We start from the raw sequence: 19,749 nt of genomic DNA on the forward strand, positions 1-19,749 counted from the left end.
AACTAGCCTGTATACAAATAAGACTGATTGTTTTAAAAGGGAAAACTTCAAATTAATTGACTAATATTAGTAAAATAAGCTCCTTATGCGCTGTATACTTTCTTTAAAGAGATGTTTATAGTTACATGTAAACTGGAGAGATGTGAGACATTTAGTGAAGACATAACATTATGTTCATATTTACAGACACATACAGCTGGATAGCTTTATCCTGGTGATCTCACCAGGACACAACACGGATTTAATGATGCTCCTGTTATGGAGAAAAAAATGTGCACATCCTAATTCCTGCAGTGGCTGATTTAGTGGAACAAAAGAACAATTTTTGTTGGTTATTTTATTAGCAACCATGTACACCCTGTTCATTCTGGCCCTTCTGCCCAGATTGCCTTTTTATTATTTCTGTCAGCTCGCCTAAATACACGATGTGGCAGAAATCTCTAATCGTGCAATTCTTTTAAATTCACTTGCCCTACAAACTGTCCAGCTCTATCACCATGGCAATGCTGGGTGAATCATCCTTAACAACCAGAGAGCGTCAGGGACATTAGTGCATACTCATCCTCAAACAGAGGCATGGGGAATGAGGGTGTGCAGACACTTCTCTGCACACACTCCTTTGCACACACATGCTCACCAATCCAGCGTTAATGGATAAAAAAAAAAAAAAGGAACACTTGGTATAACAGGATAAATTTAAAACCCAGAAGAAAATAAACTGCTCAGCCTCCCCCTCCCCCCATCCCCCTGAAGGTGGCTTAACAAACAAACCTGGAGAACAAACTATTGGCCGAATAGCTGGCACAGGGACAGCTGTTGGCGGGACTGGCACCAACGAGCTGGGATGCCAGCTCCGGTGGCGCTTCTTTGGAGGGCCAGAGTTCATAGCAGACAATACTAAACATTAAAGACAGACAAGTAAGAAAAAATGTCAATACAGAAAATAATTACAAATAACACACTGTACGTATTCAGAAAGGATCCTACCGGGACTATCTCCTAAATCAGCAGTGCGATACCCCTGACCTTGAGGCCCTAAGGACATCTGGGAGGGGCTGAGTAATGGAGGGCGCCCATCAACAGCCAGGCTATTTGTTGGCACATTCACCCGAAGAGCTGTGGGTACTGAAACACAGATTACGCATTAATACAGTTTGTGAAACTGCAACATTGCCGAGATAATAAGCTCACAATAACAACGCTGACACGTTGTTTCTTTTTGGTGTAATGTTTAAACTCAAAGCACTGATTGACTCATTCTAGCCATCTAGTTATAAACTAAAGCCTCGTCTGTGAATGAATCACTACTGAGATTTCTTTACTCTTTAAGTCGTCTGCATGCAGTCACACACCAAATCTACCTTACATGCTTGCAAATCTCACCTGCTCAACTCTATCCATGCTTTTAACTCCTGCAACATTTATGCTACAATCTGTAGATTATCTTTGTGTGTTTTGAAATCATCCCCAATCTGTTTTGACCTGTACCTGACCACTTCCATGCTTTGTGGACTCTGATCTCTGCTCTCCCGTCTTGTTTTGTCTAACTGCCAACTTGCCTGCAAACTTCAGCTTTGTGCTTTTATCAATAATCCACCTTAAAACTGCTCCTGCCTTTCCAGTTTCTGTCACTATGCTGGTCTGCCTCCCTGCTCTCCTTACACAATGGTGCCATGTTGCGATATTTCAGCCTGCAGCACAGTGGCTAACTGCCAGCATGCTACAAAAAGTTGAATGGATAACGAAAAAGCGAACAAGTGATATGCAAATATAAAAATATTTCCCCCAACTATAACTGTCTGCAGAGTAACCAATGAATGAAAATAAGTCAGTACTAACGGCAGGCTATTGATTTCCTATACGTACACTCTTGTAGCAATTGGCCATGTTTCCATCTCATATTCACAGTGTATGCAACACACAAAAACATCAATTGCTATGCGTACCCTTAGCTTGTCAATATAGCAACCTTGTAAAGGAGCTAATAGATAGCAAGGCCTTAAAAAAATCATTATAGCATTTCTTCCTCCAGCATTGACTGGTAAGTAAGCACATGCATGTATCTGTGTGTTTCTAAGCAGTCTGTAGCATAAATCAATCTTATATTCATGAAGTTTTTTTTTTGTTTTTTTACACAAAGCTTGAGGTAAAGTTTTGCCAGGAGCTAAATTTTAAATTCCAGCACTGAAGCATGGATACATCAGGTATGTGGGACTACAGTTTTTATGTTATCATGTTTATTTCCTACCACATACAGAACAAACTGACATGCACAGCTATAAATGTACCAATCAAACTCTTCACCTATTGGTAGAGTCTTGTTTCCAGGTGTGGAGGCCAGTGGTTTGAGGAAACTACATTCCTGGTTCCCAAAAAAGACAGAGGATGCTTGCGTTGTTCTGGTAGGTGGAGAATCTGTAGATAAAAAGAAAAGCATTACAATATCAAAACACAGCTACTATGCACCCAATGATGCATGGTTCCCTTGTCCACCGACTTCATACGAATGTTTCTGATAACTCTGGATTGTGGCTTTAACACACACCTTTCCTGTGATTGGTCATTTTGTTGCCTTTGGCCTTCAAACAAATGTCAAACTATCAGATCTGTGTCAGTATGAACTGTCAATTGTACAATTATTAACAGACCAGAATTGTCCTTCTCATCAATCGCTCTAGAATACAGTGACCTGAGTTGGAGACAGTGAAGTGAATTATTATGAATTCTACCCTCTGGGCTTTCAAAGCATGAGTGTCAAAAACCTCTGAAGGAGAAGGATGTACCTGAAGGTCGCAGTCACGAGACATCAGGCGAGAGTAATGCCGATACATAGCCCTGCAGCACAGCTGTCTATATTAACGTGCAAGAGCTATGCTTACAAGCAGCATCCAGGTTAAGAACAAATCAATACTATAAGCCCAGGAGGTTTTCCAATCATAGAAGGAACAAGCTCTCGCTGTGAAAGGTCAAAGAAGAACAACATCTCCTTGAAGAGTCAACATGGTTATTCTATAAATAACCAGAGCTTTATTTAATTGTGTTGCTTTTAAATTCCTGCATTTATTTTCACCTGCATTACCAAAAAAGTAGCCAAGTTGATAAGAGGATGCTTTTCAAAAGCATAAAATAAACCAAGCCTTCTCCTTGACTGTCTCCGATTTGAATACTATTTTAGGGCAGAAAATTCGAACACTTCCAAAGATTTCAGTGAAATTTTAGCTTCAGATATTAAAAATATTATGATTATGAAAAATAATCCGAATCAAACAAAATTTATCAGAATCTGTAGACTGGAACAGATACACTAACAAAAGTAAGCATTGGCTAGTTAGCCATCGTGGTAAACTGAAAAATCTGGTTAAAATGTACTAAAAACTAACAAACTTTTACTATTTGTAATTTACTTCTAATAAAATGTCACTATGCAGCCAGAATACACATCAAAGCACTGCCGCAACCAAATGCAGTGGCACACGACCAACAAAGCCTCATAAATAGCTTAATGCAGCGAGATGGTGTTTCAAGCTCAACTCTTATATTTCAGAGCTTAGCAACCAAAACCTATAGCAACAGCACAAGCTGTCAGCATATAATCAACTGAAACAATATCACTTTGGTGGAATAGATAAATGTATACTGTCATTATTACGCTACACTTGATGACTTGAAGTCCAGACTTATTTACACAGTTTATAAACTTCCCTGAAAGTGCGACAGATTATCTTACTGTGAATTAACATCTATCCATCCATTAAATTTGAAACTCTAATAGATCTGTTTGAGTGTAAGTTTGACAGGACCAAAAAAACACAACAAACCATGCCCAGCTATGGGAGATGAAACTCTCTGGGTGGCCTTAGCATCCTGCTGGGCTAATTAATCTTTCAGTTTAGCCACATCGTTCAAGTTTCTCTCAGTTTCTGTCTCTTTTGCTGTCTTTGTGCCAAAATAATGATTATACATAAATAAGCAAAACAATAATAATTGAGTAAGAAGCAAGGCTTGCTGACTTGGAGTTTGGGGTGAGATTTAAGCTGCTAAATGAGAAACATCATAAAACATCTTTGTATTGTATTTTTTTGTAAAAGGGGGTAATAAAACAACTGCCTGTGTGTATTTATTTTTTTAAACATACATAAAATCTACAAGAGTTCCTCACTGGCTTTAATTTTACAGCCATTTTTACACGTTATACGATCATAGTGTAGTGCTTTAAACACTTGCCTAAGATGCCTGGATCATTCACAGGAGGAGACAAAAGGGGATGAAAAAAAAGGAAAAACAACCTTATTAAACAGGAGTAGGTGAAATTTGTTAACTTCTTTTGTAAACTTTACACACTCACAATTAATGCAACTTACTTGAGTTATCGTTAAATTTCAGCTGCTGACTTGCAGGTTTAACTCTGCTGTGTAAAAACGTAGGCAACACTGCAGAGTATAATCTCACCTGAAAGGGAAAAAGGAGAGGAGCTGTGTCCGCTGGCACCTCCATTTTCTTTACTGCTAAGAGAAGACGACGAGCCGGGTTTGGAGGTTGATGCGCTGCTGAGAAACTGGCGCGTTTTACCGTCTAAGAAACAGAGGAAGGAGAAACAAACAAACAAAACTCATCAAACCCTCACAAAATGCAGTGTAAGATAAAAGTTTGATATACTTTACATACATCTTTAGAAAGTCTGGAGTCTGTAGTGTATATTTACCTTTCCAGCAGATGAGGGGTCCTTTGCACAAAGCACCCTGAGAATTCTTCACCAGGTAGTATTTTAAGTGCTTCTGCTTTTTGGGCTGTGTGGAAAGTTTCAGGTTGATGTGATTGGAAAACTCGGTGAAGTATCTGAATCCCTTTTCACCACAGCCCACACAGTTTCCTGAAAAACCTGCAAGACATAAAAATGCAACAATTACATTGCTTTCCAAACATTTGCAGGCTAATGCATGACCTGTGCCAGCTAGCAACAGAGCGTGCTCAGTTCAGCAGGAACTTGGCTCATTACGTCAATTCTGGCTTGTTTACTTGATCCGAACGCTCGGGAACACACTGACCTAAAAGTGCATTTTTCCCATTCTCGTCAGGCAAAAAACGCCGGTCCACGGCGCACACCAAGATGTGCTCAGGAACAGTGGGGGACTTGGCACCGACCAGCTCGAAGCCTGCTGGGACTTCGATGGGCTCTGTTGCTATGGAGACTAGGCGGAGGTCTTTCCCGGCCTGACAGAAGCCTGAGAGATGAGGAGGAGGAAATTTTTTTTAAGTAAACAGTAGATTAAGAGATGTAATAATAAACAAATAAAGTTTCTACAAAAATTTAATACATCTGGCATGCTTGTTAAAAATTCTGGAACAGCAACACAACACAACACTCCTGAGATCATACTAATGAATTCACAACGTTTGCATTCACATGCCAGATTAACACCTATGAGTAATTTCGAATCACCAATAAACCTAACCTCACTAACTGTTTGTCTTTGGATTGTGGGACTAAGCCAGAGTACCCGGACAGAACCCACACAGACACGGGGAGAACATGCAAACTCCACACAGAAATGCCCCAGGGGGGTGGGATTTGATAAGCAAAAGAGAATGGATGGATGGATGGATGCATAGAGGTCATACCATCCAGGGTGCAGCAGCCATCCGGTGCAGGAGCTTGCAGGTAGGGAAGTGGAGGGCTGCTGGTGTCCGAGTCGTCTTCGTCTTCCAGCTCCTCCAGATCGTTGGAAGAGTTGCCATTCACAAGCTCGTGCCCTGGGTGCTCCCTGCCATGGAGTGCTACGCCAGCTTTCGACTTCATATCAACTACAAAAATGTAAGATTATTTTTACTAAAAATTTAACTGCATTTTAAGAAATACTTCAACAGAAAAGTGGAATGTTTAGTGAACCCTCTGACAAAATTTAAATATATGCTACATAAGGCTAAGTCTCTAAAGCACTAGCTGTCCAATGAACTCAATATAGTTCAAACTGATTTTTTTCCAGCTTGCTGTGAGCTTCTTACCTTCCATGTTACCAGGATACGTCTCAGGCTCTAAGTACAGCTGTGTGAAGATGGGTTGTGGATCCCCGCTGCTCGAGCGCAGGGACGCCTCAATTGAGTTGTGGAGAGCCTCCTCAAATCGGGCAGACTTCAGCTGCCCTGCGTATGAATTCCCCATTATCTGTGGGAGCAGAGAGAGGGGGAGAGAAAAGAGGAGCATGAGGAAATGAATACAGTCATGGTTTTTCTCATCTCAAGTTATTGATTATTTCCTGTGTGCTAATAGCAAGCTCAACAGAGAGCCAAAATCTAAAAAGCAACAGATCTCTGAAGAAAATGTACTCATGTTTCAAATAAACACTACTGTGCTCTGATGGTGTGAGTCAAATTTTGTTTTTATTGAAAACTGCTAATCAACTACCACCTGGCGCAACCAGCTTAAATATTTCAGAACCAATATGGGTTTATGCATCAAGCTGCACAAGCCTAAAATGCAGGATGAATCTCCAAGCTCAGATCTCATCACAGACATGAAGCATGACCCACGTTTTATATTTTAGAACTTTATAAAAGTTAAATCCAACAGATCCAGGCTCCATCCAACCACAAGCCCGAACTGGATGCTAAAATCTACATGATCTCATGTGAACAACGTTCATTTTTCTACAAAAATGTGCAAACTTTGCTCAGTTTGGCTTCTCAGAATTTGAACTGTTGGTCAGAAAAAACCTACATTTGAAGTCAATCATTAAAAAAAAACCTGACACATATGAAATGTTAAAATAATCTTTAGTTGCAGTGATCTTTCCTGTTAATGATAAAAATGTTTAGTCTACTAGACAGTGTCAGTAGTAGCACAAAGCACAAACCACACACACACACACACACACACGCACTTTACTTTGTCGATGTCAGTCAAAACATAATGGCCAAGGCCAATCCTTTTTTCCTATCCCTTTTTGGCCTCGCTCTTTTGCTCTTTGCCGTTACTCTGCCTGCACTCCCACCCACCCCCTTCCTAGTGTCCACTCAGTGACATCTGCTGAGGTCGGCCGCGTGGGCCCGTGGTTGGCCGACTCTTTGCTAGCAGGTGGCAGCTGGACAGAGGGCTGAGCATGTGGTCTCAGAGAAGCCAGCAAGAGAAGAAAACAGAGGGCAGGAGAAACAGAAAGCACTCCAAGTGTGGAAAAAAGAAAGCTTCACTTACTGAACAGCACTTCAGTGTCCATTTATTAAAGACGCCTAATCAAACTCAAAGCTTTCAGCTTGTCAAAACATCTCAGCAGAGACAAAGTTTTAATTGCTGCATTCTTGAAACACGGGTTTGGCCTGAAATGCCTCATGTTTGTCCTTGGACTACATTTGACCAGTTTAGCCTTCAGCTGTTTGGAGGAAAAACTCCTCATTAAGGTCTGAGATCCCACACAGCTGTGACATGACAACAGTATGTGCTTTAGATGTGTGTGTGTGTAAGTAACAAAATAAACAAAAAGTACTAATTATGACTGACTGAATATATCAGTCGGTGAATAAATATCTACAGTTTTCACACAAAACAAAGAAACTCCTAACGTTGTTTATAATATTGTAAATAAGAAGTAAGGTGGAAATTAAGCTGATCACAGTTTGCCTTGAAGGTGCAATTTTGCCCGTGCCTGGACAGGTTTCAGACTCAATGTTTACTTAACAACCTTCCTGGGGAGGAATTTGACCAACCCAGACAAAAGACAAGATTAACAGTGCCTGACTGTGCTGTGGAAGAGATAAGCAGCTTAAGAGAACGAAGCTACAGTACTTCTTGCTTAACTGATGGAGGAAGGTGGCTGCACAGAGAAACAATGACTAATGGCTAAATGAAAAAAGAAAGAAAGAAAGAAAGAAGCTGGGTGCCTGAGGACATTTGTAGCCATTGCCTGTTCGTTTTGAATGTCAAAACAGGCTCCGGAGACTTCTCTGCTTGGCTGAGTGTGAAGCCCCACTGGACAGATTTGTCATTAACCCAGCCTGGGCGAGGTGAATCCCAAAAATGACCTTTTACCACCTGTGCAACTTAAAACAAAGCGTGACTGTGGTAGGGGTCACTTAACGGGTGTTGTGACTCAGGTGGTTGCTAAGGTCAGCTGCAGTGGTGGAGGGTATTTCAGGTCAGCAGCTGAAGTGTGCCTGATGGCTGGTTAAACATAATGAGCAGAAGAAGCAGTTTAATGTTCAAAGACTAATGGCCAATGCTGGGAAGTCACGTCAATGAATGGTGACTTTAAAACTGCCTTTCAGGCTGTCAGATGGTCAGTCAAGGCCGTTCCACAGCTCCTGGGTGGCATCAACAGATTGCATGAATGTGACCCTGGGTCAGAAAAGGCTAATCTAATCCTCACTCAGAGGGTTGGAGAAGACCACTACGGACAAAATGAGCTGCAGAGAGTGAAATCTGAAATTCTCAGAGAGGAAACATTAGCATCACATAAAACCCCCCCCCAAAAAAACAGGCTGACTTACGCAGTCAGACTGTTCCCAGGTGTGACAGGACTCTGCTACATGCTGGATCGCTATCACTCGGCAGAAATTTCCATCAAAGGCATGTCACTCCCTCGTTGCTTGAAGACCTGAGGGAAAGCAGCAGGAAGATTGAAGATTAGCTCAGAGTGTTTAACTATGCTAAGGGTTTCTCCAGATAGTTGAAATTATACTTTCTGTGCTTGAATGTTAAATCAGGATGTTCATAAAAAGAACGTGCTAGTTACAGACAAAACCCCCACAAAACATCTATAATGTTTAAACAAACAAACTAAAAATAAACAATTATATCCAGTGTATTTACTTTATACTAAATAATAAAACATAATTGATGAGTCTACTTTTTGGCCATTTGAGGGGGGAAAAAAAAACTACAGCTGTTTGGAAATCCCCCCCAAAATGATTTAAGCTGCAACTAATACCCACAGTCCAAAGGGCATGCTCATTCACAAAATGAATGAGGGCACTTTTAACCACTCAGACATTAAGTGCAGCTCAGCCTGTGGCATGTGTACATGTATAGCTGTGTAGAAAGCCCACTATTACGTTTCCCCGGCCCCGAGGCCATTTTCATAAAGTACAACTGGGTGTTGCTGCAGCACTCAACACACAGTCAATACCCTCTGAATGGCTTTAAGTTACTTTGACCCTTTGACAAAGTATTGTTTAGCCAATCAGGCTTTGATATAACAGAAGCAAAGTTCCTTTCAAAACATTGACAGCCAAAATCTACCCAGTCATCACCTCTGACTGTACAAATATTCTGTTCAAAAAAGAAAAAAAAGTAGTAGCTTGTCTGGGGTCCAAGTCCTTCAAATAGAAAGTGCACACAAGCTGGTTCAACTTGTATTTACCCATTTAGTGAATGATTAGCCAGCGTGATGGAGTGCATCAGAGACTTAAAAACATCAGCGTGTCACAAAGCAGAAGCGTATCCGCCTGCAACACCGATACAACAGAACTGCCTACCAAAAAAGAAAAGAAAATTGAAATACAACTCTGGTTTATGTTTTGCCCTCCCACAAGTGTTCCCGCAGCTGTAAAACTCAAACCTAAGCTCTTGCAACCGGCTAATTACCCAGGGAGCAGAGTCTTTAAATATTTTGATGCTTATCTGGTTGTGACGGGTAGACATCACAACAGGAGGCAGAGATGACTCTGGAGATGAAGCTGAAGAAGCCATAAATTTAGACACAAAAACAAGACAAGCCCGAGGTGCTGCATAATAAAGTTCTGTTTTTCCAGTGATGTAACGTGAGAAAATATTCAGACTTAAGTGCTGTTTTAGTTTGTTTCTTAAGCAAATTTCTTGAAAGTGGGACAGGATTAAGCTAATGGTTAAAGACAATGCTTCTTAAATGCATGCAAGCACAGCCCAACTATAAAATATACATCCATTATTAATACAATGGCAGTATGTTCTGTTTAGATAGGTTGATACAAAAATGCATATATATAAAAAAATAATAATTTAGGTAAAAAAAAAAAAATACACAATTGTTTAAGAAATTTTACTTTGATCTGTCAACATGTGCAGTCTTGAAAAAATGTTGGGGAAAAAAAATTGCAGCCAAAACTTTTTTTAATCTTGAAAATGAAATCTTGTTTACTACATTCAGTTTAAAAAAAGGGAAATTCAACATTAACTAAGAGGTGTGAATTTTCTTCAATTGGTGAGTACACTACAAAGCTAAAATGAGATTCTCCTCTTGACAACTTCGCACAAAAATAAGTAAAGCTTGCTTAGAATTAATGTTCCCATCTCATATTTTTGTTGTAGCTGATGCGCTATTTGTGAAATCTCTTCTTACACAATATGCGATCCGTTAAAGATCAAAACCATATCAGAGCTTTACCCTGAAAAGAAGTCAGATCAAAAGTTCATTAAATTGAACCAATCTTACTTTTGTACCGGAATTTTCTTTCTCTGCAGGCTCCTTTTGTTTCTTGCTCAGCTGCATAATTACATTACAATGTTTAAACAGAGGGAAAGAGGCAGGATTAAACTTGCTTACCCTCCACCCATTTTAATAACATTGTGATTTAGCATATGCTTTGCAGCAAAGTCAAACAAATGCAAGGTAATGTGTTTTGTCTAACATTGCATTTATAAAAAGGAAAAGATGTTGATATCAAGCAATTAAACTTGACACTTGGCCTTTATTTGACGTTTGCTAATCAAACAAACGCAGCTAGCTGAAAATGAGTTAATTCAGGGTTTGAATGAAATTAGCCAGTTTTAAGGGGAATTTCATAAATATATATTTACACCTCGCTGTTGCACAAATTCGGGAAAAATTTCAACACACACTTAACATTAAAAAGGCCACTTTCTCTGACATGAGAGAAAAAGTGATGGGGGCTGGAGAGGGGGGCGGTGAGAATAAAACAAACTGAATGAGGTGCTAAAAAAAACCCGTACAAATAATGCTGAATCAGGGCCACATGTGACACACAGCACAGTTTTAAGAAGCTTCTGCTGTACCTTCCATGACTCCTCGAGCAGCTTAAAATTCCAATCAAGTGTAGTAAATCCCAAACGTGAAGCCACCTGTTTAAATATCATCCATGCTAAATAGTAAATCCTTTTATTTTTTGATATCCAGGCAGCATATGGAGTTTCAGTCCTTTCTGGTAGCCACCTTTGTCATTATCCTCTACAGAGAACTGGAAATCCCACTCTTTCCCTTGTTGCAGCAGAAACCCTCCCTCCTCTTTCTCTCTCTCTCTCCCATGCAAACAAACACACACACACAGCGACCTCCCCCTAGGCCTTCCTCCGTCCCACGCCATTTGCCAAAGAGGGAGGGTATCCATTGGGGGCTCATTCATTACAGCCCTGCTGACCCCCCGTGGTGACAGATGCTCTTGGAGGCCTGCAGAGCTCTCTATGTGTGTGTGTGTGTGTTGGGGGGAGACGACAAAGGAGAGGGCCTACATTTCCCCGCTGCCACGTGTGACCCCCAGCACGTTAAGACATCCTGCATGGGCACTGTGTCATGTGGAAGTTTTCATTTTCAAAAAGAATGAAGCAAAGAGAGGGGAGGGGGGCACAAGTCTTTAAATCAAACTTTCTATCCTATGCTCAACTCAATCTCTCACGGCCACACCCAGCTTTTTATTGTTTTTGTGTGTGTGTATGTGTGTGTGTGTGTGTGTGTGTGTGTGTGTGTGTGTGTGTGTGTGTGTGTGTGTGTGTGTGTGTGTGGGAGAGACTCCAGAACCAGAAAGGATCTGTCCCCGACAAGAATGTCAGGTCAGCTTTGGCATTTTGTCTCCATAGCCCTTACCCAGGATTGACCCCACATTAGGCTTTTACTCCTGCTATAAATACCAGGAGGCTCATCTGGTCAAAATAAATAAACAGAAATGCACCACAAATCAACAGGCGCTGGCAGATGTTGGGGAACTGTATGTCATTACAGCCCAGTGATCACAGTTGGCATGACATTGTCAAGAGAGGAAGGACTTAAGGCCAACATGACCTCAGTCTACACCGTATTTTCTTGAGTCAGGTTGAAAACACTCCTCAAACTTTCTCTTTCTGGGGTAGCGGAAATTCTGCAACACCTTTAATTACCTGACTTTTAATGGGAAAGACAATTGGCTATCTGTCTATCTGTAGTAGCAGGAAACTGTTCACCGTTTCTAATGGGTGGAAAATGCAAGAATATTTTGCTCTGGCCTTCAACATGTAGAGTCAGTATGATTTGTGCAGCATCCAAAGGCTTCTGTGTTTGTTTTCTTGCTGAAATGTTTGCAAGAATTTGTCAGGTAAACAGCAAGTGAACTCACATGTACTTGCCAGCAGGGAAGAAACAGTCGACAGTGACCCTAGGATTCTAGGTCTCTTGCTTTCATACAGACATTTGATCATTTTGGCTTAAAAATGCTATTTTTAAGACGAGACGACTTCCAACAAGTCATAAAATACTAACATGGTTTTATCATAAATGACTCCATTATCTGATATCTTCCTTTACTGGCCCGGGTTCCTGCTTCACTGAGCCATGTGACTGACGTTCCAGTTCATTACCACAGACACGGTCAACAGTTGTTTTAATCAAGTTGTGTGGAGCTCTTCTCACCTCCTCTCCATTGCAGCGCATTCAGTGTGACGGCTGCTGTAAACCACCACACGAACCAATCAGGGCATTCATTAGTGCTTCATGCACTCATTTCACTCAGTCAGACATTTGTCTAAATGCTGGGTTTGAGTTTGACTGTGAAATTTTCCAAGCAACTGCTGATTTAGACCAGACTTAGTAAATCAGAGTGACTCACAGGCGTTTTATTAAATTATAATTGGCATTTTTGGGTGGTAAACACAGACTACCTGCAGTAGTCCATCCATTGCAATGAAAGTGAAATTTTGACAAAGATCCAACTGACACCAGCACAACCGCAAGTTCAACTGGGGGAAAAGAGCTGTCAGCGTGATTTATCTCTAAGCCTCTGACTTTGACATGGCCTGTCCTAAATAGCCCATTTAAAATGGAGATAATGAGTAAACCCCGCATTTTCTTTGGCCTCAAAAGACACTGTGCTGCAAAACAAAAGAGTGTGGATTGAATGCTTGCCCGCCCCTGAGCCCATCCTTCACCACTCTAAGGGGACAAAGGGGAAGTATTCCTGCCACTGCCACCTGAGGAAAGACAAGTCACATGACCAGCACTAATGGGAGATTTTGGGCTTTCTGGGCTCTTAAATTTGGAAGGGGGTAGGGAAGTGGAGCTCTTCCTCTCTTGGATTCCCAGAGGAGTGCCGGAGCTTTGACTTAGCTGAGTCAGCAGTTGCCGAACCCTGGACTGAGCTACAAGAGAATCATTTGCCTACACTTGTATCTGCTCCATTATATAATCTAATCAACCTGTCTAACCAAGTGCATGCATGACTGATGGAAGTACATAGGATGCCTGTCGTTACACAGCAGCTCAAGGCTTCAACTTTAAGAATGAAGCGAGATCCATCAGATGTATGAGCGGACACGGTGCTAATAACCCTGTTATGATGACAAAACAGTCCTATACTGTCAAAAAACAAACAAACAACCCCCAAGTAAGAAAACGACAAAACCGCCACATGGAAATTCCCGTAACAGAATACCCATTTATACTAGCGGCAAGTGGGCTACCTGTCAAAGGTGTTACAAGTTGCACTTTTGTTTGCTATGCATTTGACAGTCTGCCGGTCTCATTTCCTTATTAAAACCCCCAAACCTTCTTTCGAAACCTCCCCCTCTTCCTCCAAATACTACTCCTACTCCCCAGGGCTACCTGCTGAGCCCTGAAGTGCAAATCAGTGCTAGTGAGGATAGCAGATGAGCTAAGGTCATTCATGGCTTTCCAGTGAGTCAAACAAACAAAGGCAAACATTCCAGTTGAATGCCATTGCTGAAGTCAGCAGCAACAGAAAGAAAGACGTTGAGAAAGAGACAGAGCAGGGCTCAGTGCAGAGAATAGCCCCAGGGTCCGTTTGTGTGTGTGTGTGTGTGTGCGCGCACGCGTGTGCACATGCACATTTGTGCGTCGTAGGAGATTATCTGCGCATCTATAAAGTGGGGTGAACCAAGGTTTAAAGCCTGGTGTGACCAGAGGGAACGGGGGCAGGGTCTTGGGCAGGAGGAGGGGTGGACAAAAGGAGCATTTGGGCAGATGAAGAAGTCATCATCATTAAGCCACTGGAGGTTTACTGTCCAGTTATAAAACTCATTTAAAAATTAGGGGCTAGGGGGTGCGTGTGAAAGGCCAGCAGGGCTGGAAAGGCCTGCGAGGGTCTGGAGAGAGGTGTATTAACTCGCTGAGAAACTGTAGAGCTAATTCATTAGGGGACAAGCGGTCTTTGTGTTAACACTAGCTTGATTGGAGTGGTGACCTTGCCACACACTGTGGCCCAGAGGAAGAGTTTAAGGGCAAGGTATTTAACCTTAAACTAAATCTCAGCCATGGACAAAGGGCCAGCATCATTTCGTGCCGAAGGTCTGCCAAACTGATAACTAATGTAACGCAAGTGGAAAACAAACTCAAAAAGTGGAAAACACTGTATACTACAGCTGTTTGTTTATAGAAATAACTACCGTAATATTTTAGCATGCTCTTTATAGGATATAACTGAATATGCATCTGAAACTGTTGACTGATTGGCTAAAATTGATTATTCACTCAAATATAAATTAATCTGCAACAACATTGATAATTGATAAAACTGCTTCTTAGAAGAAAGAAAGAAAGAAAGAAAGAAAGAAAGAAAGAAAGAAAGAAAGAAAGAAAGAAAGAAAGAAAGAAAGAAAGAAAGAAAGAAAGAAAGAAAGAAAGAAAGAAAGAAAGAAAGAAAGTAAGTAAGTGTACTTTATTGATCCCCGTGGGGAAATTCCTCTCTGCATTTAACCAATTCACTCAGTGAAGCAGTGGGCAGCCATTGGGCACCCGGGGGAGCAGTGTGCAGGGACGGTACCTTGCTCAGGGGTACCTCAGGGTAGCTGTAGCTTCCGATCATGGGGCCGCCACTACCTACTGAGCTATCCCTGCCCTTAGTGGATGATAAACTAAAACTTTATGGACTTTTCTCTGTTTGCCTGATAAAAAAACAAATTGTGTGACTAATAATCGCCACCTTTACAGACCATTTGTTGCCGCTCAACAGGAAGCAATATGCCAAATGTAGCATATTAATGTGGATTAATATTTTTTCCAATTGATTCGGGAAGTTTAGTATCACCCGTCCTCCCAGTTTTGATATCCGTTCCAGTAAAAATCCAAGCGAGATGCATAAAACTACACTTTTTTTGTCATTAAGGAACTGTAAATGAAGGACACACTTATGAGAATGTTCTACAGCCTTTATCAAGCAACAAGTCCAGGCACTTTGATTCTGTGAGAGACTGCACATATTTAATTTTCTATCATTTACTAAGTAACATGTCAAATTTAAGTTGCTGGGCATCTTTTTCATGAGCCCACATAAAAACAAATAGTAGCAACAAACGTTTAGACTTTCAGGAAGCATCATCACTTGCAAAAAATATCTGCCACCCTCTAGATTATGTAGCAGAAGATTTTCCCAGCTAGCATAATCGAATGAAAGTGAAGGACAAGCGAAAATTTACAATGCTGTCCATGACTGTGTAATAAAACAGGAGGCCTGCTAGTGAACCCAATCTGCATTTTACAACACTGCTGGGTTGAACGCCAGTTCACCTAAACTGAAACAACAGGGAGAGAGACACAGGACCCTAATACATTTATAGACTTATTCAGGGAAGCCATATTGAATAAGGCAACAATAAGTTCTATTGCATACTGTAAAGCTGTCACTGGCAGCAGTCAAACACCGGTCAATGCTAAAGGGCAAGAGGATGAAGGAGACAAAGATTTGTTGCTTTGAATTTAAAGTGGTTATAATACATTCTCTAAAACATCATTTTTTTACTCCAGGACTGGAAACAAGTCAATCATTCCTGACCTTGCATAAAAGAGAGAAAATAAAAGCTTTTTATAGTCAAATTCATGTAAATAGCCATATTCCATGACTGGCCTTTATTTCATCCAATTGAGCCTCTACCATTTTCACAGCTACTTCTAACATCTGGTCTGAACACAATGGCTCATTTGAGATTAGATCTTTGATAATGGTTGACCAGGCCTTGTCCTGGCTATAAAGTGCTGTTTAGACAGCCCTGTTTGTTATGGGGTGTAAAGGGAGATCCATGGATCATGGTGAAAGGGCCAACGCTATCAAAACATTTACGCTTATCAGATGACAAACCAGCAAAGGGGTCATGTTCCAGTTCCAGGAGCTGGCCTGGGCTGCCCTCCATCCTCCACGCAGACCAAACATCAGTCAAATGGAGGTGCTGAAGATGTGAGAGACTTCAGAGGTGATCACTGGAAACTTGAAACACAACTTGAAACTACATCCTACATCATTCTACAACATATGCATGTACCTGTAGACTATACTTTGGAAAATTAAACTAAAAAACTACTGAAACTGAAATGTACAGAAGAGAATAAGAGCCACTGGAAAAAAAAATTTGGGGGTCATGACCCCCTTTGGATTCTAAGACAAAAAACAAACCAAAAAAAGTCAGCATTAACCGATACAAAGTTCTAACTTTAACCCAGGAACTCAGACTTTTTCAGTTAAATTTATCCTCATAATTTGTACTTTATTCTCAATTCTAACTTTTTACAATTCTAAAAGTGATATTTATGAGAAAAAAGTCACAATCCTGCTTCTTGTTCTTTGAATTCTCAAAAACTATTTTTTAAATTTAATTCATTATTATTATTTTAAACAGAGGTCTTCATCTTTTTTCCAAATGAACTGCTGAAAAATTTGTACTAGGTATAAATCTACCCAAATTCATCTTGACGATTGATAAAGTAAATAATGAAAAGAAATTAATTGTCAACCTTTCTGATAATTAATCAACTAACTAATTTTACAAGACTCAAACTTCTAGTTAGAGTTTCTCAGCTGTGATGCTTCAGTTCCTCGACTATTTAAATATGTTAAACTGTTAAATTCAAAATAAGACGGCTGTTTGAGGTTTAAAAGACCGAATCCATGTTCTTGTATTGACAGATAATGATAATAATGAAGACAACTGGCAAGTTAAATAATAATGAAAATAATTATTAGCACTCCACTAAATCTATCTTTAAACCTTTCCCCCCCTTTAAGGACAACTCACTCTCTCAAAGGTTCACACATCCAACACACTGACTTAATTTCAGCACACACTCATGGAGAGCACATAAGAAAGAGGTCTGTTGTGTTTATCAGGCATCCAAAGAGATCCACTTTTCACAATGGGACCTCTCCTTTCTTTTCCTTCCTGAAAAAGATCTCGGCCACCTTGAATCTATTTGACTGACAGCATGACAAAGAGGCTTCTTAATGTCCTGGAGAAAGAGCCTCCTCCTCTTTCCCTCTAAACTTCCTTACAGGGCGATCAGCTGTATCCATCATACCCCTCTTCCTGACCCCAGGCGGAACTGCTGCATCGGCAGCACCCCACCCCCGTTACCCCCTCACTCTCTCGCCACATCTCCTCCATTCTCCACCACCCTCCCGATTAATAGGCACCAGGTTGCCCTCGGTGACGGGACACACACTTAAATCCCATCAGTCGTCCTTACAGCAGCAAGAGCCGCAGCATCAGCAGGACTCTTTTTGTCTTAATCGGACAATGGAAGCAGTCCAGCCTTTGTTTGGGGCTTGACCCTGCACACAAACCGTGCCGATTTGAAAAAGTGACAGTAAACCTATTCAGAGCTGTTATCACTTCATCCTGCCCAGGGTCCCTCCACCAGAGGAGACATTTTACCAGCCAAGAGCCTCTTAGTAACTTTGGTATGTGAGATTTAAAAAAAAAAAAAAAAAGGTTTTACAATCATTCATGAAATCAACCTTGTCAGTAAAAGAACTACATAAAGACAATCTGAATGAATTTTAAAACTTTCTACTGTAGACAATACACGCCTCAATTGCACTACAAGCACAGCTAAATGTAGTTTTAGAATTCCCCTTTGCTCTGATATAGTCATTATAGGTAAACATATAGTATTATTGTAGGGTTTATATTACAATATAAGGCATCTTGAGGCGACTATTGTTCTTATTTGACACTGTATAAATAAAACTGAATTTAATAGTCAGGTATTTTGTACTTTTCTAAATTAAAGCCTGATATGCTGCAAGTGTTTTGTAAAAACATTCTGACATGACAAATTAAAGGAAAACCCCCCCCAAAACATTTCTTTAAATCCCTTAAAATTATTATACCATAAATAGTCTGTTGAATGTCTGCATGTTTTATTTCTGGCTGCACTCAAGCTGAAATTGTGCCTCGCACAGATAATGGAGAAGAGAGAGCGAGGGTGCTACAGAGAGTGAGAGCGAGACAGAATGACCTCCACCTCCACAGAGGAACGCTGAGTCCTCGCAGCACATGGCTGGGTCTTGGTCACCTTAGCCTTGGACGGGCTGCAACAGCCAATGGTATAGCCTTCTGCTACAGTCAGCCCTCTCCCACACAATCCTGGCTGCAGGAACGCTCACTGACCTTGTATTTCAATATGAAAAGGGAGAGAGAATGAGTGAGTAATGTCCTGTTTGGGGTCGTGTTTGTGTAATTAAGGTTATGTGTGCGTGGGCAGCAGCATTTTTTGGAAAAGCATCTATGGGCTAAGGCAAAGATGCTGCCAAGGTGACGCGGGAATTCTGGCTGAAAGCTTGAGTGTTTCCAGCTGCTGTTAGCATACATCAAGTTCTCTCACATTAACAATTATACACAAATTATACACATAGAAAAAAAAGAAAGAAATGTGCATCAGTGTTGCAACTCCAACATCTAAGAGAGATTACACCAAATGGGTTGTTAAAATGATTTTCAGATGTCAATTGGAGCAAAAATAATGTCATGATTGATCAGCCCAAACCAATAAGCAAAGATTATTCACACAGCTACAATTTTCACAGCTGGATTATTAAAATAAAATTAAATGCTACTTTTAGCTGTTCTCTTATTCACAAGAGATCTGATTGGTGTTTGATTTGGTGCTCGTCCTGACCCAACCCTAAAAGCAACTGTGCCACCTCGCAGAAAAGACGAGGTGAATGTGTACATCACTGCAGTGTGGAGCCAGCAAATTGGTGATGGTCAATTAGTTTTCTATTCCACAATCAGTCTTAACAATCACAAGAAAGACCTTACACAAAACCTCCAAACCCACACAGACTTAGATTAAAAAAATATGTATAAAGTTCAGCAAGGCTAAGAAAATCCACTTTATGTGTATGTGTTTGTGTAAAACATGTTTTGGTGTTAAAGTGAATGCACAGATCTACTTATAAAATAGTCTGGTGAATGTCTGCATGTTTTATTTCTGGCTACACTCGAGCTGAAAATGTGCTCGAGTGCTGAACAGCGAGCTGGTATATGCTTTAGTTCTGCAGTGCACCTAAGACACACACGCATGCACATGGTTGGATGGCCAGGCTAGAAACATTAACCAACTATAAATGACAAATTATTTATTAGACTATGCTAATGGACAGTTCACAAAGTCCTCAGTCTCTGTGACCTCAGCATAAACATATAGAAGTTTTTAACATCATTTAACTGAATCTGTGGTTTGTTTTACAGGACTGGAAACTGATTACCCCAGCACTTCCTTAGCCCATTATTTTTGGCTCTTGTTCCGCTAATGTGTGCATACAGAAATATAGAGAAAACACTTTGTGATT

At 40.7% G+C, this 19,749-nt stretch overlaps 1 protein-coding gene across 9 annotated transcripts in view; it reads right to left on the reverse strand.

The window, feature by feature from the left end:
* Nucleotides 1-19,749, reverse strand: part of greb1l (GREB1 like retinoic acid receptor coactivator) — a 44,945-nt gene that overhangs the window by 14,329 nt on the left and 10,867 nt on the right. For 5 of the 9 annotated variants that reach the window (XM_080292249.1, XM_080292247.1, XM_080292250.1 and 2 more), the window contains exons 1-10: nucleotides 10,982-11,209; nucleotides 8,479-8,585; nucleotides 6,004-6,163; nucleotides 5,620-5,802; nucleotides 5,046-5,222; nucleotides 4,703-4,879; nucleotides 4,450-4,572; nucleotides 2,305-2,415; nucleotides 988-1,125; nucleotides 772-897 (exon numbers count right to left, since the gene is read on the reverse strand). In XM_080292249.1, coding sequence (XP_080148375.1) covers nucleotides 772-897; nucleotides 988-1,125; nucleotides 2,305-2,415; nucleotides 4,450-4,572; nucleotides 4,703-4,879; nucleotides 5,046-5,222; nucleotides 5,620-5,802; nucleotides 6,004-6,160 — 1,192 coding nt within the window. In that variant the 5' untranslated portion in view covers nucleotides 6,161-6,163; nucleotides 8,479-8,585; nucleotides 10,982-11,209. Of the gene's footprint in view, nucleotides 1-771; nucleotides 898-987; nucleotides 1,126-2,304; nucleotides 2,416-4,449; nucleotides 4,573-4,702; nucleotides 4,880-5,045; nucleotides 5,223-5,619; nucleotides 5,803-6,003; nucleotides 6,164-8,478; nucleotides 8,586-10,918; nucleotides 11,210-18,419; nucleotides 18,557-19,749 lie in introns of those variants that run through there. The other 4 variants (XM_080292243.1, XM_080292244.1, XM_080292245.1 and 1 more) reach the window with 3 other exon arrangements.

Source organism: Astatotilapia calliptera, chromosome 18 (genome assembly GCF_964374335.1).
Source record: "Astatotilapia calliptera chromosome 18, fAstCal68.1, whole genome shotgun sequence".
Lineage (NCBI taxonomy): Eukaryota > Metazoa > Chordata > Actinopteri > Cichliformes > Cichlidae > Astatotilapia > Astatotilapia calliptera.